Source organism: Rhinolophus hipposideros, assembly GCF_964194185.1.
Source record: "Rhinolophus hipposideros genome assembly, chromosome: 6".
Lineage (NCBI taxonomy): Eukaryota > Metazoa > Chordata > Mammalia > Chiroptera > Rhinolophidae > Rhinolophus > Rhinolophus hipposideros.
The window spans coordinates 82,112,471-82,136,080 of record NC_138052.1 but is presented as its reverse complement, the minus strand read 5'-3'; the positions used below and the strand labels follow the sequence as shown (position 1 = coordinate 82,136,080).

The 23,610-nt window shown below is 37.9% G+C and overlaps 1 protein-coding gene across 1 annotated transcript; it reads right to left on the bottom strand.

Annotated features, from left to right (window-relative positions):
- ATIC (5-aminoimidazole-4-carboxamide ribonucleotide formyltransferase/IMP cyclohydrolase) lies at positions 1–23,293 on the bottom strand. The gene is made up of 16 exons (XM_081051082.1): positions 23,026–23,293; positions 22,587–22,713; positions 19,898–19,974; positions 18,816–18,882; positions 17,364–17,452; positions 16,936–17,087; positions 16,451–16,607; positions 12,991–13,116; positions 12,051–12,158; positions 11,131–11,216; positions 9,843–9,932; positions 7,459–7,587; positions 3,407–3,499; positions 1,997–2,179; positions 553–708; positions 1–232 (listed from the first exon to the last, which is right to left on the bottom strand). The coding sequence occupies exons 1-16, from the start codon at positions 23,042–23,044 to the stop codon at positions 113–115; spliced, it is 1,779 nt and encodes a 592-aa protein (XP_080907208.1). The 5' UTR covers positions 23,045–23,293; the 3' UTR covers positions 1–112.
- Positions 23,294–23,610: the final 317 nt, after the last annotated feature.

Sequence of the window (23,610 nt, the reverse complement as noted above, 5' to 3'; positions counted from 1 at the left end):
TTCAAGGTTGTTACTAAGATTTAATTTTATTTCTTTGAAACGTATTTTCAAAATTTCCCACACGATTTTTCACCTACACATATGCAAACTTTAAAATGATGTGTGATGGAAGTCAGTGATGAAAAAACCGAAGATTCGTATGAGCGAGGATTATTCCCAGTTCATCGCAAGCCTCGATTACAACTGCGTCGGCAGCAGAGCCGGAAGGAGCAGCAATATATGCCACGCCACTCTGATGGGGAAACAGATATCGAGTCTCAAAACACAATTTTATGTTAAAATGCACAAAAATCAAAATCCCCAACTAAAATGCATAAGCTAAGAATGATTCACATTGCAGACTGATTCACTCAGTCAAAAAGGCAAAGTAACGGGATTTCAGTTATGTATCCAATGGAGAAGTCAAAACAATTCTCTAAGTATCACTGATATATTGCACTGCCTTGGCATAAATACATAAACTCACAGAACTGAAAAATCAGAAGCAAGATTTCTGAAATAGTTTCTATATAATGATCAATTCCATGCAAGGGTAGCCACTTCCATACATACCTTTTTAGCTCTGTCTACATTATCCCTGAAAGGAAAGAAAGCATCAGAGCTGATAGAAACTTCGATGAGTTTGTCAACCCATTCCTTCTTCTCTGCCTCAGTTAATAATTCAGGGACTTCCTCAAACAGTGCCTTCCACTTTATGAAATCTTCACCCTATGCATGGGGGAAGAAGGAAGAGAAGGGTTTAGTACTGACTGATGCAAGTCAGAATGCTAGAAAGCACTGGGCATGTTTCCTCAGACTTCTTAATTATAAATAATTATTTGCATTCAAATTCGTATTTCTAGAATCTGTTTTTTTAATGCTTTTAACAGCTCATCAAGAAAGAAAAGTGATTCTACGTGTACCAGATAAAGACTAAACCATTTACTTTCTACATCAGTTTATTCCAAATATACTTTGCTCCTTACTCTGTGCCCAAGTTAAATCTACTTTGCATCCCTGAACCAAAGCAAGAAAGGCAACAGTTGACAACGGACATTCCAAGTACATGTATAAAGTTAGTCTCAATACAAATCAAAACACAATTCACAATAATTCACATTATAAGAAGGTGCTTCCTTTTTTGGGTGATTCTTTTGGCTTAAACAACATACTTTCAATCTTGTACACATCTAAAGACTGTTCCAGGACAATCAGTAGGGTTTTGCTAGGTAACATCAAACAGAAAAAACACAAGATTACAGTAAAAGGCAAAAGCTGTTTCCAGTATTTCATAGTTACAAGGCACACTCTGCGCCCTCATTCTTCAGTGACACTCATTTGTCATGGACTCCTGTCCCCGAACAGACGACTCAGTGTAGGTGATTCGCCCTTCAGAAAACCACTGAGATTTTGGTATCCGGACCTTTCTCTTGTTTTCCATCTAGTTATTTCTTAAGCACTTACTAGGTCCAGACACTAGACTAAACCCTATTATGTTTGCAGGCACCTGATACTTCCAATTTTAATGTCCCCATATACCTTCTTCGAAACAAGATATTAAAGAACATGAAATTAACAAAAATATGTTGTTAATGGCGCTTGCAAAAAATGTGGCTGGAGAAGAAAAGACACTGGTTTCCTGCTCTCAGATAATCTGCGTAAAATGCTGAATACACACCTAAAGGGTAACGTCATGCCTGGCAGTGATGAATACCCTAGACAGGTGGAGAAACAGTCCCTGCCATCAGAAGCTCGCAATCGATAGAGGAAGTGCAAGCATGAAAAACTAAACCAATTTAAAAAGACAGAGAAGAAGGGCTTGTGGTGTCAGAAAGGGATGAAGAAAGTTAAATGAGACAAGAGGAGGAATTGGTCAGAATTTCCGATTAACAATTTTAGACAATACAGAATTTCAAGAAAGTAGCGCCTTCTCTCTGTAGTGACGAAGGTACACTCTGTTACACACAAAAGGGTGAACATAGTAATACAGTCCACCCACCACTGATGAGCCTCTCACCTCGCCGATGGTTCCAGTAACATACTGATCGATGGCATTGGAGATTTCTGCTCTCTTCACTCCGGTTTTAAACTTCATTGCGAGCACTCGTGGATGATGCCTAAGCCACCAACAGTTCGCCTTATCTCCGGCAAGTCGTGTGCAGTGTATGCGAGACTGTTGTCCTGCTCCAATGCCGATAACCTGAAGAACGTGGACACGAAAAATAACACCTCTTCCAGCCATACACCCATCTCAAAGGCGCTTCTGTGCATAACCCCCTCAAATCTACTATTAATTTTTGGAAGAAAATACCAGGCCAAAATAAGAGAAATATAAGTAATTTTTGAGTCATTAAAAGGTGAGGGTAAGAAGTTTATGACTACTATTTATACGTTTTCCCCCTCTTAATATTATGGAAGTTCTAGAACTCCTGGACTTCAGCAGTGAAGCATGCTTGGTCTCACCGGAACTGATTAGAACCTGAGCACAAGGAGATCTGTACCCACAGTCTCCTAGGTTTCTGTTATTAGAGACTAGCCATCTTTTACCAGTTGGCAATCATTAACGGAATTTGAACCGTAGGGTCTTCCAGGTCACATACTAATTAATAGCCACCCTCCCCCTCCCACTGTGGACAAATGATTTAACACATGCCAAGAGAAGAGCTCAAGATACTGAGAAGAAAGGTCTCCCACTGCTACCGAAGCTGACAGAACCAGGTCTGCTCTAGAATCAGGAGAAGTCTGAGTGAAGGGCTAGCTGAGTCCTGCATTCTACAGCTCAGTGTCATCGGAAAGAAGTTCAATATTTAGCTTAATTCACATCAGATAGTAAGAAATGTTCAATATCTCGATTGTAGCAGTGGTCACAACTATATAACTTGTGAGAACTCGTCAAACTCTACATTTAAAGGGGGTGAATTTTACTGTTATACAAACTATGCCTCAATAAACCTGATTTTAAAAGATCGTGTTAACCCCTATGTCTATGAATTCTTGGTAAAATAACCTAAGAAATGTATGTGAAAACTCCCTACTAGCTGCAAAACCGTGGCTGGTGCATGGCACCACCACTACGTATTCTCTCTTCACTGGAAACACTACTGATGGTGGGGATGGGGATGAATGAACCAGTTTTGTAGCAGTTCTTCAAGTCCCACAAACCCAAAATGTGCCAGCTCATTCTAGACAAGAAGCAACATGACTAATTTTAATACCTAGCTCCAAATACACTTTGTAATCTAATCAGCCTTAGCTTTTACCAAGTTCTCAGGAAACACTGACAAATCCAGGAGAGAAAAAAAAAATAGGCAAATTTTGCCTTTCTAGTGGTCTAGTATAGGGGGCAGATGGATTTTTTAATATCATTTTGTAAAACAATGGCCCTCCAGCGCCCCCCATGCCCAGGTGAGTTTCCCGGCTTGGTTACCTGACCGTTCTTGGCATAGCACACAGAGTTGGACTGAGTATACTTGACAGCAATGGTGGCCACGATGAGGTCTCTGAGTGCAGATTCCGGCAACTGAAAAAACACAGAATGGTAAATGGCATCGGGCTTTTAAAATTTCCCTTAACTTTAAGCATCTTATATGCCATTTATTGTAAGACTTATAATGTAGTTATCTCTCTCAAACGACAGTGAGATTATTCATGTTAAACACTACTGTGCTTTACTGAAAAGATGACATTTAACATTTTTATTGTGGAACTCAGCACAGTGCCCAATGCATCATAGACTCAAACTGATGTCATTTTGCAGCAACTTTGGCTTGAGCCTGTTTGCACCTCGCACAATAGGAAATACCACATCCACTCCAAAACTGACAAATAGTATTTTCTCTACCACGATACCAACAAGTATCTGGAGATGTGATAATTTATGTTCAGAAAAAACAATGAGAAAGATTTTCACAGACATTACAGTTGTGATGCCCCCAACCCAGCCAAGGCTGTTCAGGGAAAATCAAATTAGGATCATTTTCTGCTTTGTCTAGAATATTCCAAGTAGAACCTATTAAAAAAAGCATTGTGAACTACCACTCCAAATAAAACAAAACAAGCATTTTAGTCCAAAAATCACTATCTTTAACATAAAGAGCAAACACAAATTGAAAAGAAGGACAAAGACCTAGGTTGGTATGCTAAATGGACGCAGGATATCAGCAGCAGCTAATTGATAAATTCACAAACTGAAAAACTGATATATCAGACTTCATCAAAATCAAAGACTTCTGCTGTGCAAAAGACCCTCTATTAAGCTACAGACTGAGAGAAAATATTTGCAAACCACATACCCAACACAGAACTAGTATCTAAAATATATAAAGACCTCTCAAAACTCACCGACAAAAAAAAATCTAATTAGAAAATGGACAAAACACATGAAAAGACATTTCACCAAAAAAGGCAAATAAATACTTGAAAAAATGTCCCTCATTCGCTATTAGGAAATGCTACTGAAAATGATAAGACATTGCCCCACGCCTATCTTTTTAAAAAAGCTAGTAAGGATGCAGGGAAACTGGAGCACTCATTCACTGCAGGTGTAAAATGTAAACTGGTACAGACTCTTGAAAACAGTTTGGTAGTTTCTTAAAAAACTAAACACGCAACTCTAATACCACCCAGCACCCAGCAGTTACACTCCAGGGCATTTGTAACAGAGAAATAAAAACTTACCTTCACACAACAACCTGTTCATGAATATTTAATGAACAAAAATTACAGAAAGGGATAAGAGACTAGTTGTTGCCCAAGGTTAAGGAGAGGGTGGAGGCAAGAGTGAAGTGTGTGGCTATAAAAGGGCAACAAGAGGGATCCTGTGTGCATGGAAATGTTCAGTCTTAACTGTATCCAAGTCAGAACCACAGTTGTGATATTCTATAGTTTCGTACGACATTTACCTTTAGGAAAAATGGGATAAAAGGTACATGGGAACTCTTAAAACTGCATGAGAATCTACAATTCTTACTTTTTAAATCTCAAATTTAAAAACTTAACGAAAAACCAGTTAGAATTTCTTAAGAATTTATAATTCTAAGGTGTGATTAATAAAAGCTTATATATACTTTCCTATCTACATCTGCTGTTTGAGTCACCAAGTATGCATTTTATTCCTTTGGTTCTAAGAAAGATTAATAACCAGTGCCAGCCTCCTAGACGTCTACCTTCAAATGTACCCTGGCATTCTGAGTTAGAATGAAGGAATAAGACAGCATGTCAAGGAAGGGGTGGGAATGGGGGAATCCAGTCTTATAAACATGGCACAAACAGTTAAAACAAATGAAAGTATTAGTCAAGAAAAGTGGGAGAAGAGGAAATAATTCAAGTGTGCTCATCAATGCTTAGTACACACTCCTTATTACTTCTCCCGCTCTCTCACGACCGAAATCATTCTAGACCTAGTAATACAATTTAATGATTCTGAGGCTGGAATATTAACAAAAATCTGCTTTAAAAGAAGGGAAATATAAAGGAGGATAAAACCATCATTCTCAGCCTTAAGTTTCCAAATTTCTATTAAATATTTTAAAATATTCTATAAAAATAGATATGAAACACGTAGAGAAGAATTTAGATAACAGAGTAAAATCACACCCTCAGTTCTTATAAAAAAAATCCAAGCCAGCACACCGTAATGAAACCTATCAAGTACCGCTAAATTATTAATCAGACCAATACCTATAAACCTACGAGGATAACTTTAAAAAGTGAGTCTCAATAGTTAGGCAAAATTATCAACATGGATACAATGGAATGGTCAGTACCCTGTCAGTATTTTTAAAGACACATTAAGCATCAGGTGAATAAAGTAATAAAAGAGCCTCATTTAATTGTGTACTGCTTCAAGTAACACTGCTGCAAAATACTGTTTTCATGTGGAAATCCCAGTACCTCACAGCCTTGGCCAAAGAGTGAATTCGAAAGGGCTGAAAGATACTTCTACAGATAATGCCTACAAGTTCCTTTACTTCAGGGCACCTTCAATTTTCAAAGTTAAAAATGGAAGAATATCTAACAAACCAACAAAGATCATCTCTTAATCACCATTGCTTACTAATAGACCGAACTATCCTAAAAAGACTTTTAAAGCTCATTTTCAACAATTCTACTTAAATAAAGCCTCAGGAGTCAGACCTGGGAACAGACTATGCCCCTCATTTTCCACTTCTGTAACAGTGAATGACTTGTTAAGAAAATAACTCTCTTCTTCGAACAAAGAGAAAAGCTGACCAGAGAACTAATCAAATAACAAACACCGAGAGGCAAAGATCTCAGATATAAAGGGAGAAGTAAGTATGACCATCTATGCTTTCCCCTCAAGGCATTTTCCAAGATTCAGGCAATTATCTATGGGTGCATAAGCTGAGCATAGCTTTGGAGTCTTACACAACTAAGAGGCAAAAACAGAATTTAAGGTACACCAGAGAAGAGTGCTGCTGGTGGCTTTCAGAATAGCAGTGAACCATACATAAACAGACAGGTCCTCATGAAGACTGAAGCCCAAATTCAAATCAGCTCCATTTCTGCCGGGATGAAGGTGATCTGCCTCTAGCTGATATACCTGCGAAGTATAAGTCAACTATCTCTGGAGGAAAAAAAAAAATCCAGATCCTCAAAATATTGCTATAGGTTAATCACTAACAATGACCAGTAGTCAATCAAAAATACGAGGCATATCAGCAGACAAGACTAGAAAACAATGGAGTGCCATACCTGAAGTACTGAAAAAAGAACAGCCAATGTTAGACCCAGTAAAAATACCCTTCAACACTGAAGGCCCAAATAAGAGATGTCAGAAAACATTTACCAGCTCATCCATTTCCTTATTGCGTAATCTTGGGCAAATTTCTTAACTGTTTCCTGTCACGATTTTGGGATCTTTACAATATAAATGATAGTAACCTGCCCCCCATCTACGTACATGGAATGCTACATGTATTAAATGATGTAATACATAAATACGAAATAAAAAAGAAACCCCACCATTTTATCCTAGGAATATGTCCTTCCTAAAAGACGACAAAGAGCACAAGCACAAAAGCTTATCTACACAAAAACACTGATCACAGCACTGAAAACAAGAACAACCTAAATATCATAATACATTTAATACATGAACTGCCATGTGGCCTTTCAGCGGAAGATGTGGGTATATGTTTACTGATGTAGAAATACATTTTCAGCTTAGTGCATGAAAAGGAGGCACGTTACAGAACAATTATGAAAGACATGATCCCATTTATGCATAAATGAGATAAATCTTTATATATATATATATATGTATATGCACAAAAGCTTCTAATACTATCTTTCATTCACTTTTTAAATTCTCAAATTTACTTGATGACTCAAAGATGTACTAACCATTTGCATATCAACCAGTTTTAAATATAGGCCTTAATAAATGGATAAGCTTATAAATATTAAAAACAGGCCTACAGAATTACTAACATTCAGTTCACATATTTTCAAACTTACATCTTTATTCTTGGTAACAACATTGCTAAATAATGACCTATCAATGACACCGTTATTTCTCTTCTGGCTTAAACGAAGACCAAAGAGAGTTCGAACTTCATTCTCATCTGGAGTGTAAGACTGATCCATCTAAAACACAAATATAAAGAGTTAAAAGTAATATATCTACATCCCTCAAAAATTTTCATTTAATTTATACATAAAGGATTTCTTTGTAAGCAAGGTTATATGCATTTTTTTCTAATTTAAGCATATGTAAGATCATTTCAGTATGGGTATAAGAGAATGGCCAAGCACCAATATTTTGCTTCAAAAAATTTTATAGGTTTTACAACCCTACAGGGTATTATAGGTTTTACAGTTTTTATATAACACATTAAAACCAATGATTCCAATGAGTACATTTTTGGTTGCATTAACTAAAAGCACTATCTATAAAATCCTTTTGAAAGATTAGTGGATAAAACAAATTTGCTAATAAACAGTCAGTGGCCCAAAAATTAAATTCTAATTTTCCTTTCTAAAAATCTATTATAAAATAACTAACACTTGAATTATAAGTTAAAAAGACATTAAAAGGGAGAAAACAGGCCTTGTAGTCTGTTGTCTTTGCTACTTGAAATGGAATGTCATTTATTGTTATCTTCCCCTCCCAGATTTTGGTCTGAAAAGATATCAAAACATGGGAATAACCTGCTTAAGACCACCCTCTCCCTAGATATTTTTCTAAAATTGAGAGTATTTCTTCACTTATGCTTTGTACGATCTTTGACTTACAAAGCACTAATATCTATGACTTACAAATAAATCTTTGTGCTAATTCTGCTTAATTCTCATTTTCCTGAATTCTAAAATGTTCCTTTTTCCTTTGTATTACCAAATTTCTGAAATTGGGTTGTGCCCCCCTACTAGCTGATGTCAAAAGGAACTTGTCACTAGCCAGGTAAAATAATTAAATTGTTCCATAGTTGTAATTATGTGTCCATATGCAAACTTAGCCAAGTTTTAAATAAAGTACTGAGGAAGTTCCCGCAGTCTTCACCCCTTTGAATAGGATACCGTCAGGTGCCGAAGAGGTCATGATGATGAGCTCAGGGTCTGGAAAACAGTCTCCAAACTGCTACACGTAACTGCTAATAGCCTGATGCACTTAATAATCGTAACCAAAAAAAACCACAATTAAGAAATTGAGGAATACAGTAGCAGCTAACTGAATGGTTGAACTTGCTGTCAAGTAGCTTTGGAAAAAAATGTATGTATATTTAAAGTGGTATATTTTTCTTCTTTTCTTAGAGACATGGAACATATGGTGAACCATGCAATTGCTGTTATCTCACAATGAAAGTTACTTAATAACTTCCATTACACGGAGTTAGATTCTACAGATTTTTTGACATCAATACTTTTTGAAAAACAGCATTATGAATTTTTACTTTCAATTCAAATAACTCTTTGCTTTATCCTTGTAAAATCTTAGGCTATGGGCTAGTTTCCCTAATACATAAGAGCTTGTAAAAATCAGTAAGGAAAAAAATCTCAACCACCTATTAGAAAAATAAGCACAGTACGGGTAGATACTTCACAAAAAGGAAGTAAAAATACCCTTAAATGTGAAAAGACGTTCCCCCCATACATAATGAGAAAACTATAATGAGATGCCATTTCCATTTACCTTACTGCTAAGATGAAAACATCTAAGAACACAACGCTAGCAATGATGTTAGGAAATAAGCACCCTTACACATTCCCAACAAAACATAAAACTTGTTGTACAACCTCTCAGAGGAGCAGCGTCTATCAAAATTACCAATACACGTAACCTGTGGCCCCATTGTAATTTCAGTGTTAGGACTCTTTCCTCTGGGTTATTCATTTCAGGGATTCTGTAGTAGCTAAAGACTGGTGACCATCTAGGTAAGATACCCAGACATGGAACAAACTTCCAAGATGGTGAAGCAATGTGCAGTTGTCAGGGAGGAAAAAAAAAAAAAAAAAAAAAGAAAATGAAAACTGCAAATATTTGCTGAACACGTATAGACTATTTCAGGAAAGATAAGAAATTTAAAATATTCGGTACTTCTAAAGAAAGGTAACAGAATGGCAGAAGGATGGCAGACTTCTTGAAATGGTTTTTAATGCCTTTTGAATAGAAAAATCATGTAAATACAGTATCTAAAAAAATTTAAAAACTTAATATTAAGAGTAAGGAAGCTACCTTCATCTTAAACCCAAAAATCAATAGTAAAAAATAAAATAAAAAACAAAATGCAGGATTAAGGATAAAGAAACTGCAGAAAAGAGGGATAAAAGGAAAGATTAAATATAGGGGAAAAGAGACACAAAATAAAGGGAAAATTACTATTTCAGACATGAGTTCTGCTTACCTGAAGGACACAGTAGTTCCCATTTTTCTTTTTAGAAAGTATTTTCAAAGCTTCTTCTTCATATCCTGGGGCAACAATACCATCAGATACCTATAAATATATTAAATATTTTGTTTTAAAAAATTAGAGAAAACCTCTTTTATTTTTGGGTTTCTACTTCCAACAGATAATGCTAATACAGCAGGTCCTCAAATACCGTCATTTCGTTGATGAGATGCCATAGGAACTTACTTGTTTATATCAACTAACTGGTTTCCTTACATGACATTTTGCTTACAGTGACAGAACCTATCAACGATAGGTGAGGGCTGACTGTAATATGCTTGGGAAAGATATGTTAGAACCCACCTTTCCACAGCTCACCTCATCTTAGGTGCTGTCCTTTCCAAGTTTTTGGTTGTTCGTTTCAATTTTAACTAGGTTCACTCTAATAAATATGCCTTAGGAAGAAACACGGTTTTTACTTCTGTTCACGGGGTGGTGTTTTTCACTAGGAAGAGCACGTCCTGGTGCAAGGTCTGCCAGGATCTGGCGAGATGACCTCAGGCAGGTTGCTCAACAGCAAGATTCAGAGACCAGATTAAATCAGAGACTTAACATCTTATAACTAAAGACGCAAAAGTCATAGAGCTGACACTCCAAGGCTGTGCACATAACCTACAGCGCTGCTGTCAGCTCCATGGCAGTTGGGGATAGTCATGGTCATGGGAAGAATCCCCAAAGCAACTAAGTATTGTCCAGCCGTGTGCCCCTTTAGCCTTCACTTCACAACTACCAGTACCTACTGTTTTCTCTCCAAGATACGTTCTTTTTTATTCTGTTCGTCTCTCCACCCCAGCACCACCTGATTTTTCTGGATTGTTTGGTACTCAGCTGATGGAGGTTAGCTTTACAGAATAGTTTATAATTTTTCCCATTATACAGTCTCTTTCATTACGGACCCATATAATTCATTATTATATCACTTTCCAAGATGGCATCCTCTGTTCTTTGGAAACAGTAACTTTGGTATTAAGACAACAACAACTAGAAAATTTAAAAGAATATGTAAATTAAAACTTTATCATAACAGCCAAATATCCATTTGAAACATTAATTCACTAAATCTCAAAATTACAATTCAAAGATTCATGTTCTACATAAAATAGAAACATTCTAAATGATAAACTTAAATAATTTACAGATAGTAGAAATATAAATATCATAGGATACAGTTTCAATGAACACTATGAACAAATAAAGCTTTACTCAGTTACGCATGGATCAGGACACATAAATGTCCACTAACCTCTCTGGAGAGAATTTTCGCAGTAGGGACATCACATACATCAGATAATGCAACAAAGTCACCAAATGAAGACATCCTATCAGCCCCTGTAAATAAACATGAAAATGAGGTATTTATCACAAATTGGAAAAAGATAGTGTTTAAAAAAAAATTCAACGTGATCATATAAAATCCATTTCTCAAATTTAATGTTATTATTTACATAAGATTTAAATTAACAGATTAGTAAATCACTTAACTGAAATAATCAGTGAAGGTGTGTTCTTTAATTTTACCTTCTAGAGCAGCACTAGGCATCCAGCCTGATCGTAAGTACTTTTTAGGCTTTGTGGCTACATGGTCTCTGGTGTAACCCCTGGACTCTGTGGTTATCGTTCGAAATCAGCCATTGACAACAACTGACAGAGACATGACCCTGTTCCAATCAAACCATTAACAAAAAAATAGGTGGCGGGCTGAATTCTGCCCAGTTTGCCAATCCCTGTTGTAGAAGGTAAACTATGATATCAGGTTTTTGAATAATCTTCCGTATTTTCCATAAATGTTATAATAATATTCATGTTAAATTCACAAATTAGACATTTGTGAAACATATAATTCTAACCAAATTCAGTATCCTCAGACTAACCATACAATTTTAGTCATAAATTAAGCAATACAAATACATTTAACAGCCTAATCTGAAATGACATGCACCAGATTCCAATTATGCTTCCATTTATTACATTAAAATTCTAACACACACTTTCATAAATAAATTTATTCCAAGGCACTCATATAATCATTCGGAAGTATTAATAAAAACAAATTGAAGAGACTTTGAAGTCTGACAGCGAAACAAAGATATTACCATTTTATTCTATTTTAGATAAAATATTGCTTTTACTACTAAAAAACAAAAAACCCTGTTATCTTCTGACCTCTTGCTCTCGCATATGCAGTCGATATGGGTGTTAGGGTTTTATGCATGTCATAGACCATGCAGACTTTCGCCTCATCTTCACTAAGTGGAATTCCAACAGCAGCACCTGGTATAGAAAACCATACAAGAAACCATAAATCTCATGTTTAGTACTTGTCAAGACGACATTTTTCTTACCACCTAGTCTATGCAGCATAATTTCTGGCACCTGTGCCAAATTAATCAAAAATCTGTTTGACCAGATAATTAAACACCAAAAATACAGCTGCAGGGGAAAATCTCTTCTCTCTGGACTCTGAAAACACAGCCACGTGTCGGAGGCCTGCCAGCACCAGCTATGTGTATGAAGCCCGTTTATTTCATTAATCACTCTCTCCACCCTGCTGGACACTACACAGTTTATTTCTTCCCTGCTCTTGTCGTTTTAATATCGAATAAATAGCTGAGAACTAATTATGTGTTGGACTCTCAGCAGATCTGGTGATATAAGTAACTAAGAGGTAGAGCTGACTTAAAAAGTAAAAAGGTATCTCATACAATGGCTATGAAAAAGTTACAAATAAAGTGCCCTAAGAACAGCTTCTTTGGCTCTCCTCAGTTCCATCTTAAACCACCTGGAAAAGTATTTAGTCATACTGCATTAAGTCATTTCATTTTTTATTTATTTTCTAAATTTCATGTTTCCACTACAAAAAAACACACACTATTTCCTGATCTTCCAATGTTACACAATTATGTATATGTAAATAATATATGTGTGTTATTTTATTTTCAGATTTTATCATGTGATCATATTGAAAGTGTTAACAGACTTGACAAACGTGCTTTCAGACTTCACAGAATGTGTGTATTCATATTAGAACTTGTCAATTCTTTTTTAAACGAAAAAGAAGTGCATTTCGAACAGTTCCAGAGCATTCCAGAACCCAATGCTTTACCTGCTGGGCTGACATGCTTGAAAGAGGCAGCAGCTGGAATGCCTAAAGCTTCCTTGAGTTCCTTCACCAGCTGCCAGGCATTCAAAGCATCACACAAGTTTATAAATCCAGGAGCTCCATTTAGAACTACATATAAAAATATATACACATTACCAAGTAGAGTCAATAAGGTCAGATATATGTACATTTCTTAAAACATAAAAATATTTATCAAAACTGACAGACATGTTTTAAGTGGCATATGATTAAGAGGCAAACAAATCTAGCCAAACATGTAAGAATTGGATGAAAAAAGTGAAAAAGCTCTAGAGCCTAATTACTGAGCCCGTCTTACACACACAAAAGAACATACACACAAGACACAACTGGAGGACCAAATCCAGCCCATCTAGAAGTAAACCAAGAGAAATTCAGGAAAGGACCACAGGAGAATCACAAGACTCGTGATGATCAGGGATCCATTCCTGTACGAAGATTAATCAATCAAGGCCATTACAGAGACAGTATAAAATTTAAGTTATAAACCTTGTCAATTTAAGAAATAATATTATAAACCACAGTGCAAGAACTATGAGTTGGAGGAGGCGGGGAAAAAAAAACGTGTTGGGTTTTTCTTCTTTTACACCAGACTCAGGAGATTCCATCTTAAACCTCGTGGAAATTTGAAATGCGGTTAAAAAAACTACAACTTCAGAATTCTGCACTGCCCACTTTTCCAGTGGCAGGATTTCCTAGAAGCTAATCTCTTGTGAATAAACATTTGTAAGTTCAGCACATACAATTAAACAAATGGTGGATCATCAATTAAAAGCAAACTTAGAGGAATAACTGCATTTCCTAAATACTAGACACTTTTAAAAGTAAAACTGCCAACTATTTCCTGAGTGCCCAATGTAATGTTAGGCACTGCTATGCACACTTGGGATATTATCAGTGAATAAAACAGTCCTTCCCACCTCGCTACCCCCTAATTACTGTCCTTCTGGAGCTTTGGGAGAGGCAGAGAAGAAACAAAATAGGCAACAAACAGCTAACAGTAAGAGAAAATATTAGGTATTGATATGAGTTGAAAACATCTCCACACAAAAACCTGTACTGAATGTTTTTAGTAGCTTTATTCATAACTGTCAAAAATTGTCCTTCCATGTTTTTGTCCTTCAATAGGTAAATGGAGAAACCAACTATGTAATATCCATATACAGTGGAATATTATTCAGCGATAAGAAGAGATGAGCTCTCAAGCCACCAAGAGGAATCTTAAATGCATCTGACTGAATAAAAGAAGCCAATGTATGACTCTAACATTATGACATTCTGGAAACAGCAAAAGTATGGAGACGGCAGAAAGTTCAGTGGTTGCTGGGTATTTTTAGGGGGTAAAACCATTCTGACTGCTATTATCGACGTGGATACATGACATTATGCATTTGTCAAAACCCACAGGATGTACAACAATGAGTAAAACCTACTATAAGCTATGGACCTTAGTTAATAATAATGAATCAATACTGTTTCACCAATTATAACAAATGCACCACACCAATGCAAGACGCTATCGGGAAATGAGAGAAGGGGGATATGTCTGGGGTCTGGGAACTCTGTAATTTCTAAGAAAATTTTCTGTAAATCTAAAACTGCCCTAAAAAATAGTACTTACAAAAAGAAATAGTTCCCTTGACCAAGTACAAATAGAAAAGCTGTTGAAAATGAAAGCACACGAAGTATTTTTTTTTGCCTCAGAATCTAAATGGGGAACATATAAGGACGAAATATCTGAGACACAATAGTAGATGAATCTGTTTTAAGAAATTCTAAAAGTAAAAATTTGTGCAAAATATCAGGTTTCTAATTATTCATTCAATAAATATTTAGGGAACAGGACAAGCAATATTCTAATCACTGGGGATACAGCAATGAACAAACAAGAAGCAATGAACAAAGACAAGGTTTCTATTCCAGAGAGCTGGTATCTCAATGGGAGACGACCATTAAAACAAATACATACGGCAAAATAGGTAAGAGTGATGTAATAAAAGTGCGATGGCGAGCTACTCTGGTCTGGGTGGTCAGGGAAGGCTTCTCTGAGGCAGTGACACTTAAGGTGAGAAACCAGAACTATGAAGACTGGAAGGAAGAATTCTGGGTAAAAGGAGCAACTAGTGCAAAGGCCCCGGGGTAGAAGAACCTCAGCCTGCTCAACGAACAGAAAGAAGGTGCTGAGAGAAATGGATCAGGGGAGGATAGTGGCGGGGTAAGACCAGAGCTAACGGGGTTTACAGGGCAGAACAAGGCCTTTAAGGAGGAAGGAAAGCTGAGGGATGGTTTTAAGTAGGGTGTAACATCTGATTTACATGTTAAAAGATGACTAAATTGTGAAGAGACAGGACAAAGAGAAAGCTGAGATTCGTAAGATGATTGCAGTCTGGGAGATTATGGCGGTGACTGGGGGGATGGGGTGTATTAGAAAAGATTCAAACCGAATCTGAGGTAGAGTAATAACAGAACTTGCTGATCCCTGACAAGTGAAGGGTAAAGCAGAGAATATTTCGGTTTCTCCTCAAACCTCCCACACTGCTGCTGGCTGCCTCCTCTCCCTCCGCTGGTGACAGGGAGCAGAGAGAAGCAGACAGAAAGAAACGCCTGCATCATCCCAGTACCATGTGCCAAGCTGAGTGCTCTGGGCTCACCTTCTCAGGCTCCAGAAAGCTGTCCCCCAACACCAACCCTCCCAGCAATGCCTGGGAGTCCATGGCCTTCACACCCACAACTCTCTCCTCTGCCCCTGCACCCACCCCACCTTCTACCAGAGCAGTAGAAGAGCCCACCTCTAAGAACAAGAGCCCACCTTACGTACAAAACAGCATATAAAACTGAAAAACCCTCCTGTAACTCTACAAATGCATGGAAGTCCTGACTCATTTTTTTGTTAAAAGAATTAATCTTTATCACTGTTATTTACTAACCTCACATTCCTATTTCATCCCACGTCAACTGGGCTTCCGATCCATCATTCCAAGGAAAATTCTTCTTGTGACATTCCCAAGCCATATAATCACTTTTCTGTTTTCACTAGAATTCCAAGCAGTTGGAACTCTACAGGATTTCCAACCTGGTTTTCCAGTGCTGGTTCCTCCATGGGTACCCCCAGGCTTGGTCTTGACCTGCTTCTATGAAATCCAGGCCATCCCACCCTGTCCTATGTCTTCAAAATTATCTATATGACAAACACATTCCAGACTACACCTCCAACCTGACCTCTCTCCAGGACCCCAGATTACCTCAGTATTTTTTGCTCACAAGTCCACTTGGCACCTCAAACTTAAGGTGGTGAGAAGAGGTATTATGTAATTTACTTTATCTTCTAAATGGGAACCACATCAGATACAATACAGGACACACACACACACACACACACACACACACACTCAGCAAACCATGCCACACAACACTCAGCTTTTACCTGTGATGGGAAGCTTGGGTTCCAGTGTGTATAACTGAGCAGGAGTTTGATGGGGGTTCATTCCATACCGCAAGGGCATCTGAGATATTCCTTTACTATACTGTTTCCTGAAGTAATCTGAAATTGCTTCATCATATTGTGCCGTATGAGTGAAAGCCTACAAAAAGTGTAAGTTTTGTGAAACACCAGCAGCATTTCCCAAAGTGATGACAGGACAGTCTTAGGTAGGAGAAAGACAACTATACCCCCTCACCCTACATATACGCCCGTGCAGGAAAGACACTAAATAATACTAAATAGCACGAAGAATTATTCCCTTTCCAATTCTCTCTCAATCTTTTAAAGAGAATAGCCTTCTAATATTTGGTCTCTTTGTTTATAACAAAAGGATAGCAGCTCCAAGCAGAGCCTTAGGGGATGAAACAATGTAGTGAGGACCGAGCACTGTTTGGTTTTGCAAACACTGCACAAAAGCGCGCCCCCACCTTCAAGGCTAACTGGCGTCTAGTCTCCAAGGAGGTGTCTTTACTGTCGGAGCTCTGCATCTCTGTGGACACGGCTGCATAGTCCTCTGGTTCACACACTACTGTCACCCGCGCGTGGTTTTTGGCTGCTGCTCTCAGCAGGGTTACTCCCCCTTTGAAGAACAAAAGACGATTGGTATTGTCATATCAGTTTGACCTATTTCAAATATAGTCGCTGTACACATACTCCAACTTTAATTCATGGCTTAAAAGATGAGAAAAAAATAACCCAGATGAATCTGTACAGAAAGAGACAGCTGATGAATTACAGTCATTCTGGAAGCTGTAACTATTTCCTACTTCCTCAACAGTGAATTTCAAAACAAAATCTCACTTAAGATTTAAATAATCCTCTCCTCTTCGTCTTTAAAAATGGTTTTTCTACTTACCAATATCAATTTGCTCAACAGCCTCTTCAACAGTCACACCTGGAGAAGCCACTGTCTTCACAAAGGGATACAGATTACAGACAACAACTCTAAAAGAAGAATTTAGCTGTCATCAAAAATTCAACTTCTGTGGTTTACAGGTATATAGGAAAAAAATACGTCAGTGGCTAGTAACATGACCAAAACACCTAAAGATCTAAAATGTAAACTGTGTGCCTGACAGTTTGGAACTCTAAAAAATGATGCTGAAAAGTCAGAATCTCTCCTACTGCACAGCATAGGTAAACAGAAGGGATTTTAGTCAGCAGGTGCTCTCAAAACACATTATTCCCTCTAAATCATATTGTCATGCTGCCTGGGTAAGCTTAGCTACCCATTATATTATCAAGCCATCAAAAACCTTTTTAAAATTTTAGCAGAAAGATAAAATACAAGGCCACAGAGAACATCATCCTTTTGGAATGTGACCACTATTATCTAGGACATTTAGATTCATACACTGCTGCAGGGAATGTAAAATGATACAGCACTTTGGAACAAACTGTGTGGCATTTCCTTGAAAGGTCAAACACACTGTTACCATGTGACCAAGGAATCCCACTCCTAGGTATATACCAAAATGAAAATATCTGTCCACAAAAAACTTGTACATGAATGTTCACAGCTGCATTATTTCTAACATCTAAAAGGTAGAACAAATCCAAATGTCCATCAACTGATGAACTGATAAATAAAATGGGGTATATCCATACAGTGGATTAGTTTATAGCAATAAGCAATTAAAGCACGGATATATGCTATAACACTGATGAACCTTACCAACATGCTAAGAAGCTAGTCACAAAGGACCACATATTGTAGGATTCCAACGACATGAAATATTCAGTATAGGTAAATCTATACCTAGAGACAGAAAACGGACTGGTGGTTGCCTAGGGCTAAAAGGTGTTAGGTGAAATGAAGAATGAATGCTAACAGGTATTTTTTCTTTTTTTTTTTGAGGGAGATGATGAATATGTTCTAATATTAACCACGTGATGTCTGAGCAACTCTGAATATACTAAAAACCACTGAACTGTAGGTTTTAAACTGGGAAATTATACAGTCTGTGACATATATCTGAATAAAGCTGTTACATATATTAAAAAGAAACAGTAAATTATCTTTCTGCAAATAACCAGGTTGTTTGTATGTACTAAACTTTAGATCATAACTTCCTAAAAAAACAAAGGTTGTTTTCAGTTTTAGCACACATTTTGGTAATATAAACTTGGAAAAACCAAAATGCTAATATGTATATCATCACACATAAGGTACTCAATGAGTGTTTATAGGGAACAATCGGGAAATAAAACCTAATGCTAATCTTGATCTTTAAAAAGGGGCACCAGATTTGGCATACTCTTTACTTTTCATCCTTAATATATTAAAAATTCAACTTTGAATTTTTACCTTATAAAACTGAAATCAAGTCTGGCCATGTCAGCATTATCTTCTGGGATATTACGAGACAAGATTCCTAATTGAACAAAGTTAAAGGATTAGTTCAAAAACAAGTCAGAATAAGGTACTTCTTTCCAATACAGTGTCATCAATCAAGTTAAAGCCTGTAACACTGCCTAATTAAGAATACCAAACACATACTGTGTTTCCCCGAAAATAAGACCTAACCGGACCATCAGCTCTAATGCGTCTTTTGGAGCAAAAATTAATATAAGACCCGGTATTATATCATGTTACATTACATTATACTATATTATATCATATCATATTATAAAGATCCGGTCTTGTATTATAGCAAAATAAGACCGGGTCTTATATTAATTTTTGCTCCAAAAGATGCATTAGAGCTGATGGTCCGGCTAGGTCTTATTTTCGAGGAAACACTGTAGTTAAAAAATAAGATTAGCTGGTATATTTGAAAACCTTTTTTATCAGTTCCCGATTCCCCTTCTTTTCCTAAACAACAAAATGTAAAAGGAATTTTCACATAACTGTTGCCAGTTCTATGCGCTCCCCTAAGTAAATGGCTTGTCTGATTCTTAGCACCATACCCTTTTATTCTGCCAAATTTTATCTTAACTGGTAAGCTGGCAAGGCACATGTTTCTCACCATTTTAGTTGATATGCAATTCATTGTCTCAGATGAATGAACAAAGAAAAGCACTTTGAAAGTTACATTGTGATACTTTATCCTAAGTTTGAATCATGACAAAATCTTTTCACACATAAAATCGAAATATTTTCATTAGCTCCAGCAGGAACTACTACTACTCTAAGTTAATTATCAGGTCAGGACTAATAGCAAGCAGAGGAAAAGAATCAATCCAGTGCATATAAAGCAAACTAGATTTTAAAGAGGTTCTAACATATTATGACTTTAGCAGCAAATGTTACAATACCAATATACTCTCCCAGATAGTTTTTTTTTGAGCTTATGACCTGACTTTTACCTTGTTCATTCTACAAAGTAAACAAGTAAAATATTCCTGAAAACCACTGGTTGTTTTAAACTGGAGGTACTAACCACTTACCAGCATGGATTGCAGGATGCAGGGTTTTCACACGTCCCCCTAACATTTCAGGAAATCCTGTCAGCTCAGAAACATCTCTGAAAACAGATACACAGAATATTGCTCCTCTTTCTGCTGAATTGTCATTTCACATTTCACACTATTCCAAAGTATCTTCTAACATTAAATCTACTGTTCTCATTTTGAGAGACTTTTCAGAGGCTGAAATTTCAGAATTCAGAAATTAAATAATAAGCTATACTAGTGATATATCAGTAAGAAATAAATTCAACCGAGAACTTGGGAGTATATAACAAAAAGCATTTAAAATATTCTTAGCTCAGAAAGAGATTAAAGTAAAAACAACAATTTAGTTTTATGAATAAACAAGAATGAGTGGGGAAAGTAAGATTGTTTAGTAAAGTGGTGTTGGTATTGGAATCACTGGTTAACCCCACACATAAATAAATTTTCAATGTATCAAAGGTCTGAGCATTTAAAAAATCATAGAAGTACCAAAATTTAATACACGAGGAATATTGTTCAAAGCATTGAACAAAAGATTAATAGATCTTTCTATGTAAATATTAAAAACTTTTACAGGGGGAAAAAAAGCAAGCTGGAAAAACAATTGCAAAATGTGACAAAGGGTCAAATGAGAGAAAATATGTAAATATCAATCCATACCACCAAGCTGACATGAACCCTCTCTGGCAGAATTTACAAATTTAATGACATGAAAAAATGCCCACAATATGTTCAATGAACAAAAAGCAAGAAGCAAAACTATCTTCTATGAAATAAAGTATATGCTTATAAAAACATTGCAGGAAACACATCAACATGTTAACAAAACTGAATTATACGCCATTTTTACTACCTTCTTTAAAGTTTTCCACATTTTTCAAATTTTCTACAATCAACACACATTGCCTATTTAGTAAAAAAAAATCTTGAAGCAGCAAGTTCTAAAATAGAATACAGAATTTCCTGGGTAGATTTTCCTATTAGGGAGGACTATTTGCAATTGACTGGTGTTTAACCAGGGATTCACACAGTTCCAACATAAACTGACAAACTGGTGACATTATGGTTAATTGCTAAAAACAGATTTATTATTAGAATTAACCACCATTTGGGGTAATTAAAAACTTGCTACTCCTTTATTGTTAAGAATTTGTACGTCAGCTGCCTTCTTCGGAATAATTCTCTGCATGCTCACTGCTATGTACTCACCAATTAAAATTTCATCAGTTTACCTCACACCTCAAGGTTAACTTCCTACCATGAAATTTTGGCTCCTCCTCTTACTAGCTGTGTTAATGTTGGGTTACTTCATTGTGCCTCAATTTTCTTATAAAATGGGAATACTACTGCCTACACCAAGAAAGTTGTTGTAAGGATTACATTAATCTATATATAAAAGTGTGCAACAATCACATTTTAATTGGAGAGAAACACATTTACATTCCCAATTTTTTTAAAAGACACCCATAGTGGGAGTAATCGAGGGGTGGGTAGACGTACAGATCCAACAAAACTAAAGAGTTGTAAGTATTTAAATGGGACATGGATATGCAACATAAGGGCTCATTATACCTCCCTTTTTTTGTCTGCAATGTTTCCACAGTACAAAGTTTGGTGGGGAAAAAAGAAGCTATAGAAGAGGACCTTGCTTAATTTGAAGGGTCCAACCAGAAAAGGACTCAACATGGGAAAATGGAAAGATTTCAGGCTTTGGATTCTCGCCCCGCTGCTGTTCAGAAAAGACCACCCTGTGTTCCATGGGACTCTTATGAAAACCCCACCAGAGAGATGCTGCAAGAAGACTCTGGAACATATAAAGCATTTATATTTAAATAAACTACAGCATTCTTGCATATGAGCTGTCAAATTTGGGGAAACTGTATATTGCCCACACAGGGCAGGGTTACAAGAGGAAAAAGGCAATAATTTACTTCCACAGAATCTAGACCGCAAGTAGCTAACTTTTCCACATGGCAACAAAAGCAGACAGATCCTTCAATCCGTTTCTAAAATATATTTCCGGGTGGATACGAACTCCCACTGCAGTGTATTAAAGCTGTCCTATGGCCTTTTTCATTTTCTAACCTTCAGTAGTTACTCCCTTTCCAACAGCACAATGCCAGCAACTTGAGGTCACGATTTGCAGCCTGATTTACCTTCTGCTCAGTCCTTCTTCCCATCACTTAGGCCAGGTAATGAATAAATAGCTTATGGACGAGGGAATGAATGATAGACCTGTGCTTTCGTATGGCTACTAGAGATGCTAAGAGAAGAGAGGTAGGCTTGAAATCTTCATGACGTCAACAGTTTACTAAAGAGCCAGTCAAAACAGATCATGTGAATCATAAATTGAGTTTGCCTTGCAACAACAAACAGCCTGCCTAAATCCATTTGTTATAGGAGGTGCCTTAGAAGGAAGGCTCTGAAATGAGGACACCCAGGGTCCTAACCCCTAGCTACTCCGTACTACAGTCTGTAAACTTGAGCAGAAGTTATTAAATCTCTCTGAGACTCGCTTTCCTCTTCTGTGGAGTGGGGTAAGTCGGGTACCGATCTCACAGCATTGCTGGGGGTTGTAATTAAGGTATTTTACTCACAGTGCCTGGCATGCATTACTTTCTGGTTAACGTGATCACACGCCATTCTGATTGGACTGAACTTAAAAAACTAAGTTATGCCTTACCTGACTGCCAAACCAGCATCCCGGAGAACTTTTGCAGTCCCTCCAGAAGCGATCAGATTCAAACCGACAGAAGTTAGGTTTCTGGCAAATTCCACAAGGCCGGTTTTGTCAGAGACACTAAATAAGGCTGAAACAGAAGGCCTTTTGCATCAGTCGCAATACATTACATTATGGTTTTCAAGGCCTTAGGTGGGGGATGGGAGGGATCACGAATCCCAAGGCCATCATCCCCTCTGCCCACACTACCCAGGGCCGGACGTGATCCCTGCCAGCCGCCTGACCGCGGACCGGGGCCTCCAGGCCTGCAGCTCAGCCAGGCCTTCCAACCCCCCCCATGCTGCTCCCCCCCATGTCACCGCCGCGCGGCCGCAGCTGCCGGGGTGAGGGCGCCAGCGCGGTGGGGGGGCCCCGGCGCCCAAGGCGCCGCTCCCGTGCTCACCGAGCTGGCCGGGTGCCATGGCTGGGGCCGCGGGGTCCAGGGACGAGCGGGGCAGCGACAGCAGCGACGCCACGTGCAGAGGGAAGCGGGGCGACCAAGCCCGCGATCCGGAAGCGGGGCGGGGCCTGGCGGCACCTGACCAGTCACGTGGCCTGGCGCGCGCCGCCCAGCGCTCAGCCGAGCTCAATTTTAGACACAAAATTGGAGCCTGGAGGCTGAAACGGAAGGCGGCGTGGGGCTCCCGCTGAGTTTCCGAGACGTGGATCTTAAACTCGCCGATCCCCGCCAGGAACGTCACGCTGTGGGCCTGACGCGTCCCCCTGCCCCCTAACATGTGGCTGCCCCGCGGCCGCAGGAGCAAATGCCTGTTGCCCAGGGCCGCCTGTCCCCAGGCGCTGCGCGTATAAAAGTATCCAAAGCGCTGATGCAGAAAACAAAAGCAACGAAAGATGCTCAGGTTGACAGCACCTTGGCGATCTCCTGGCATCCTCCCGTTTTAGTAGATTAAAAAAATAAAAGGAACACCTAAAGATTAAGTGATTGACTGCACCGTTCACATAATAAAGGCAAAACAAAGTTGACATT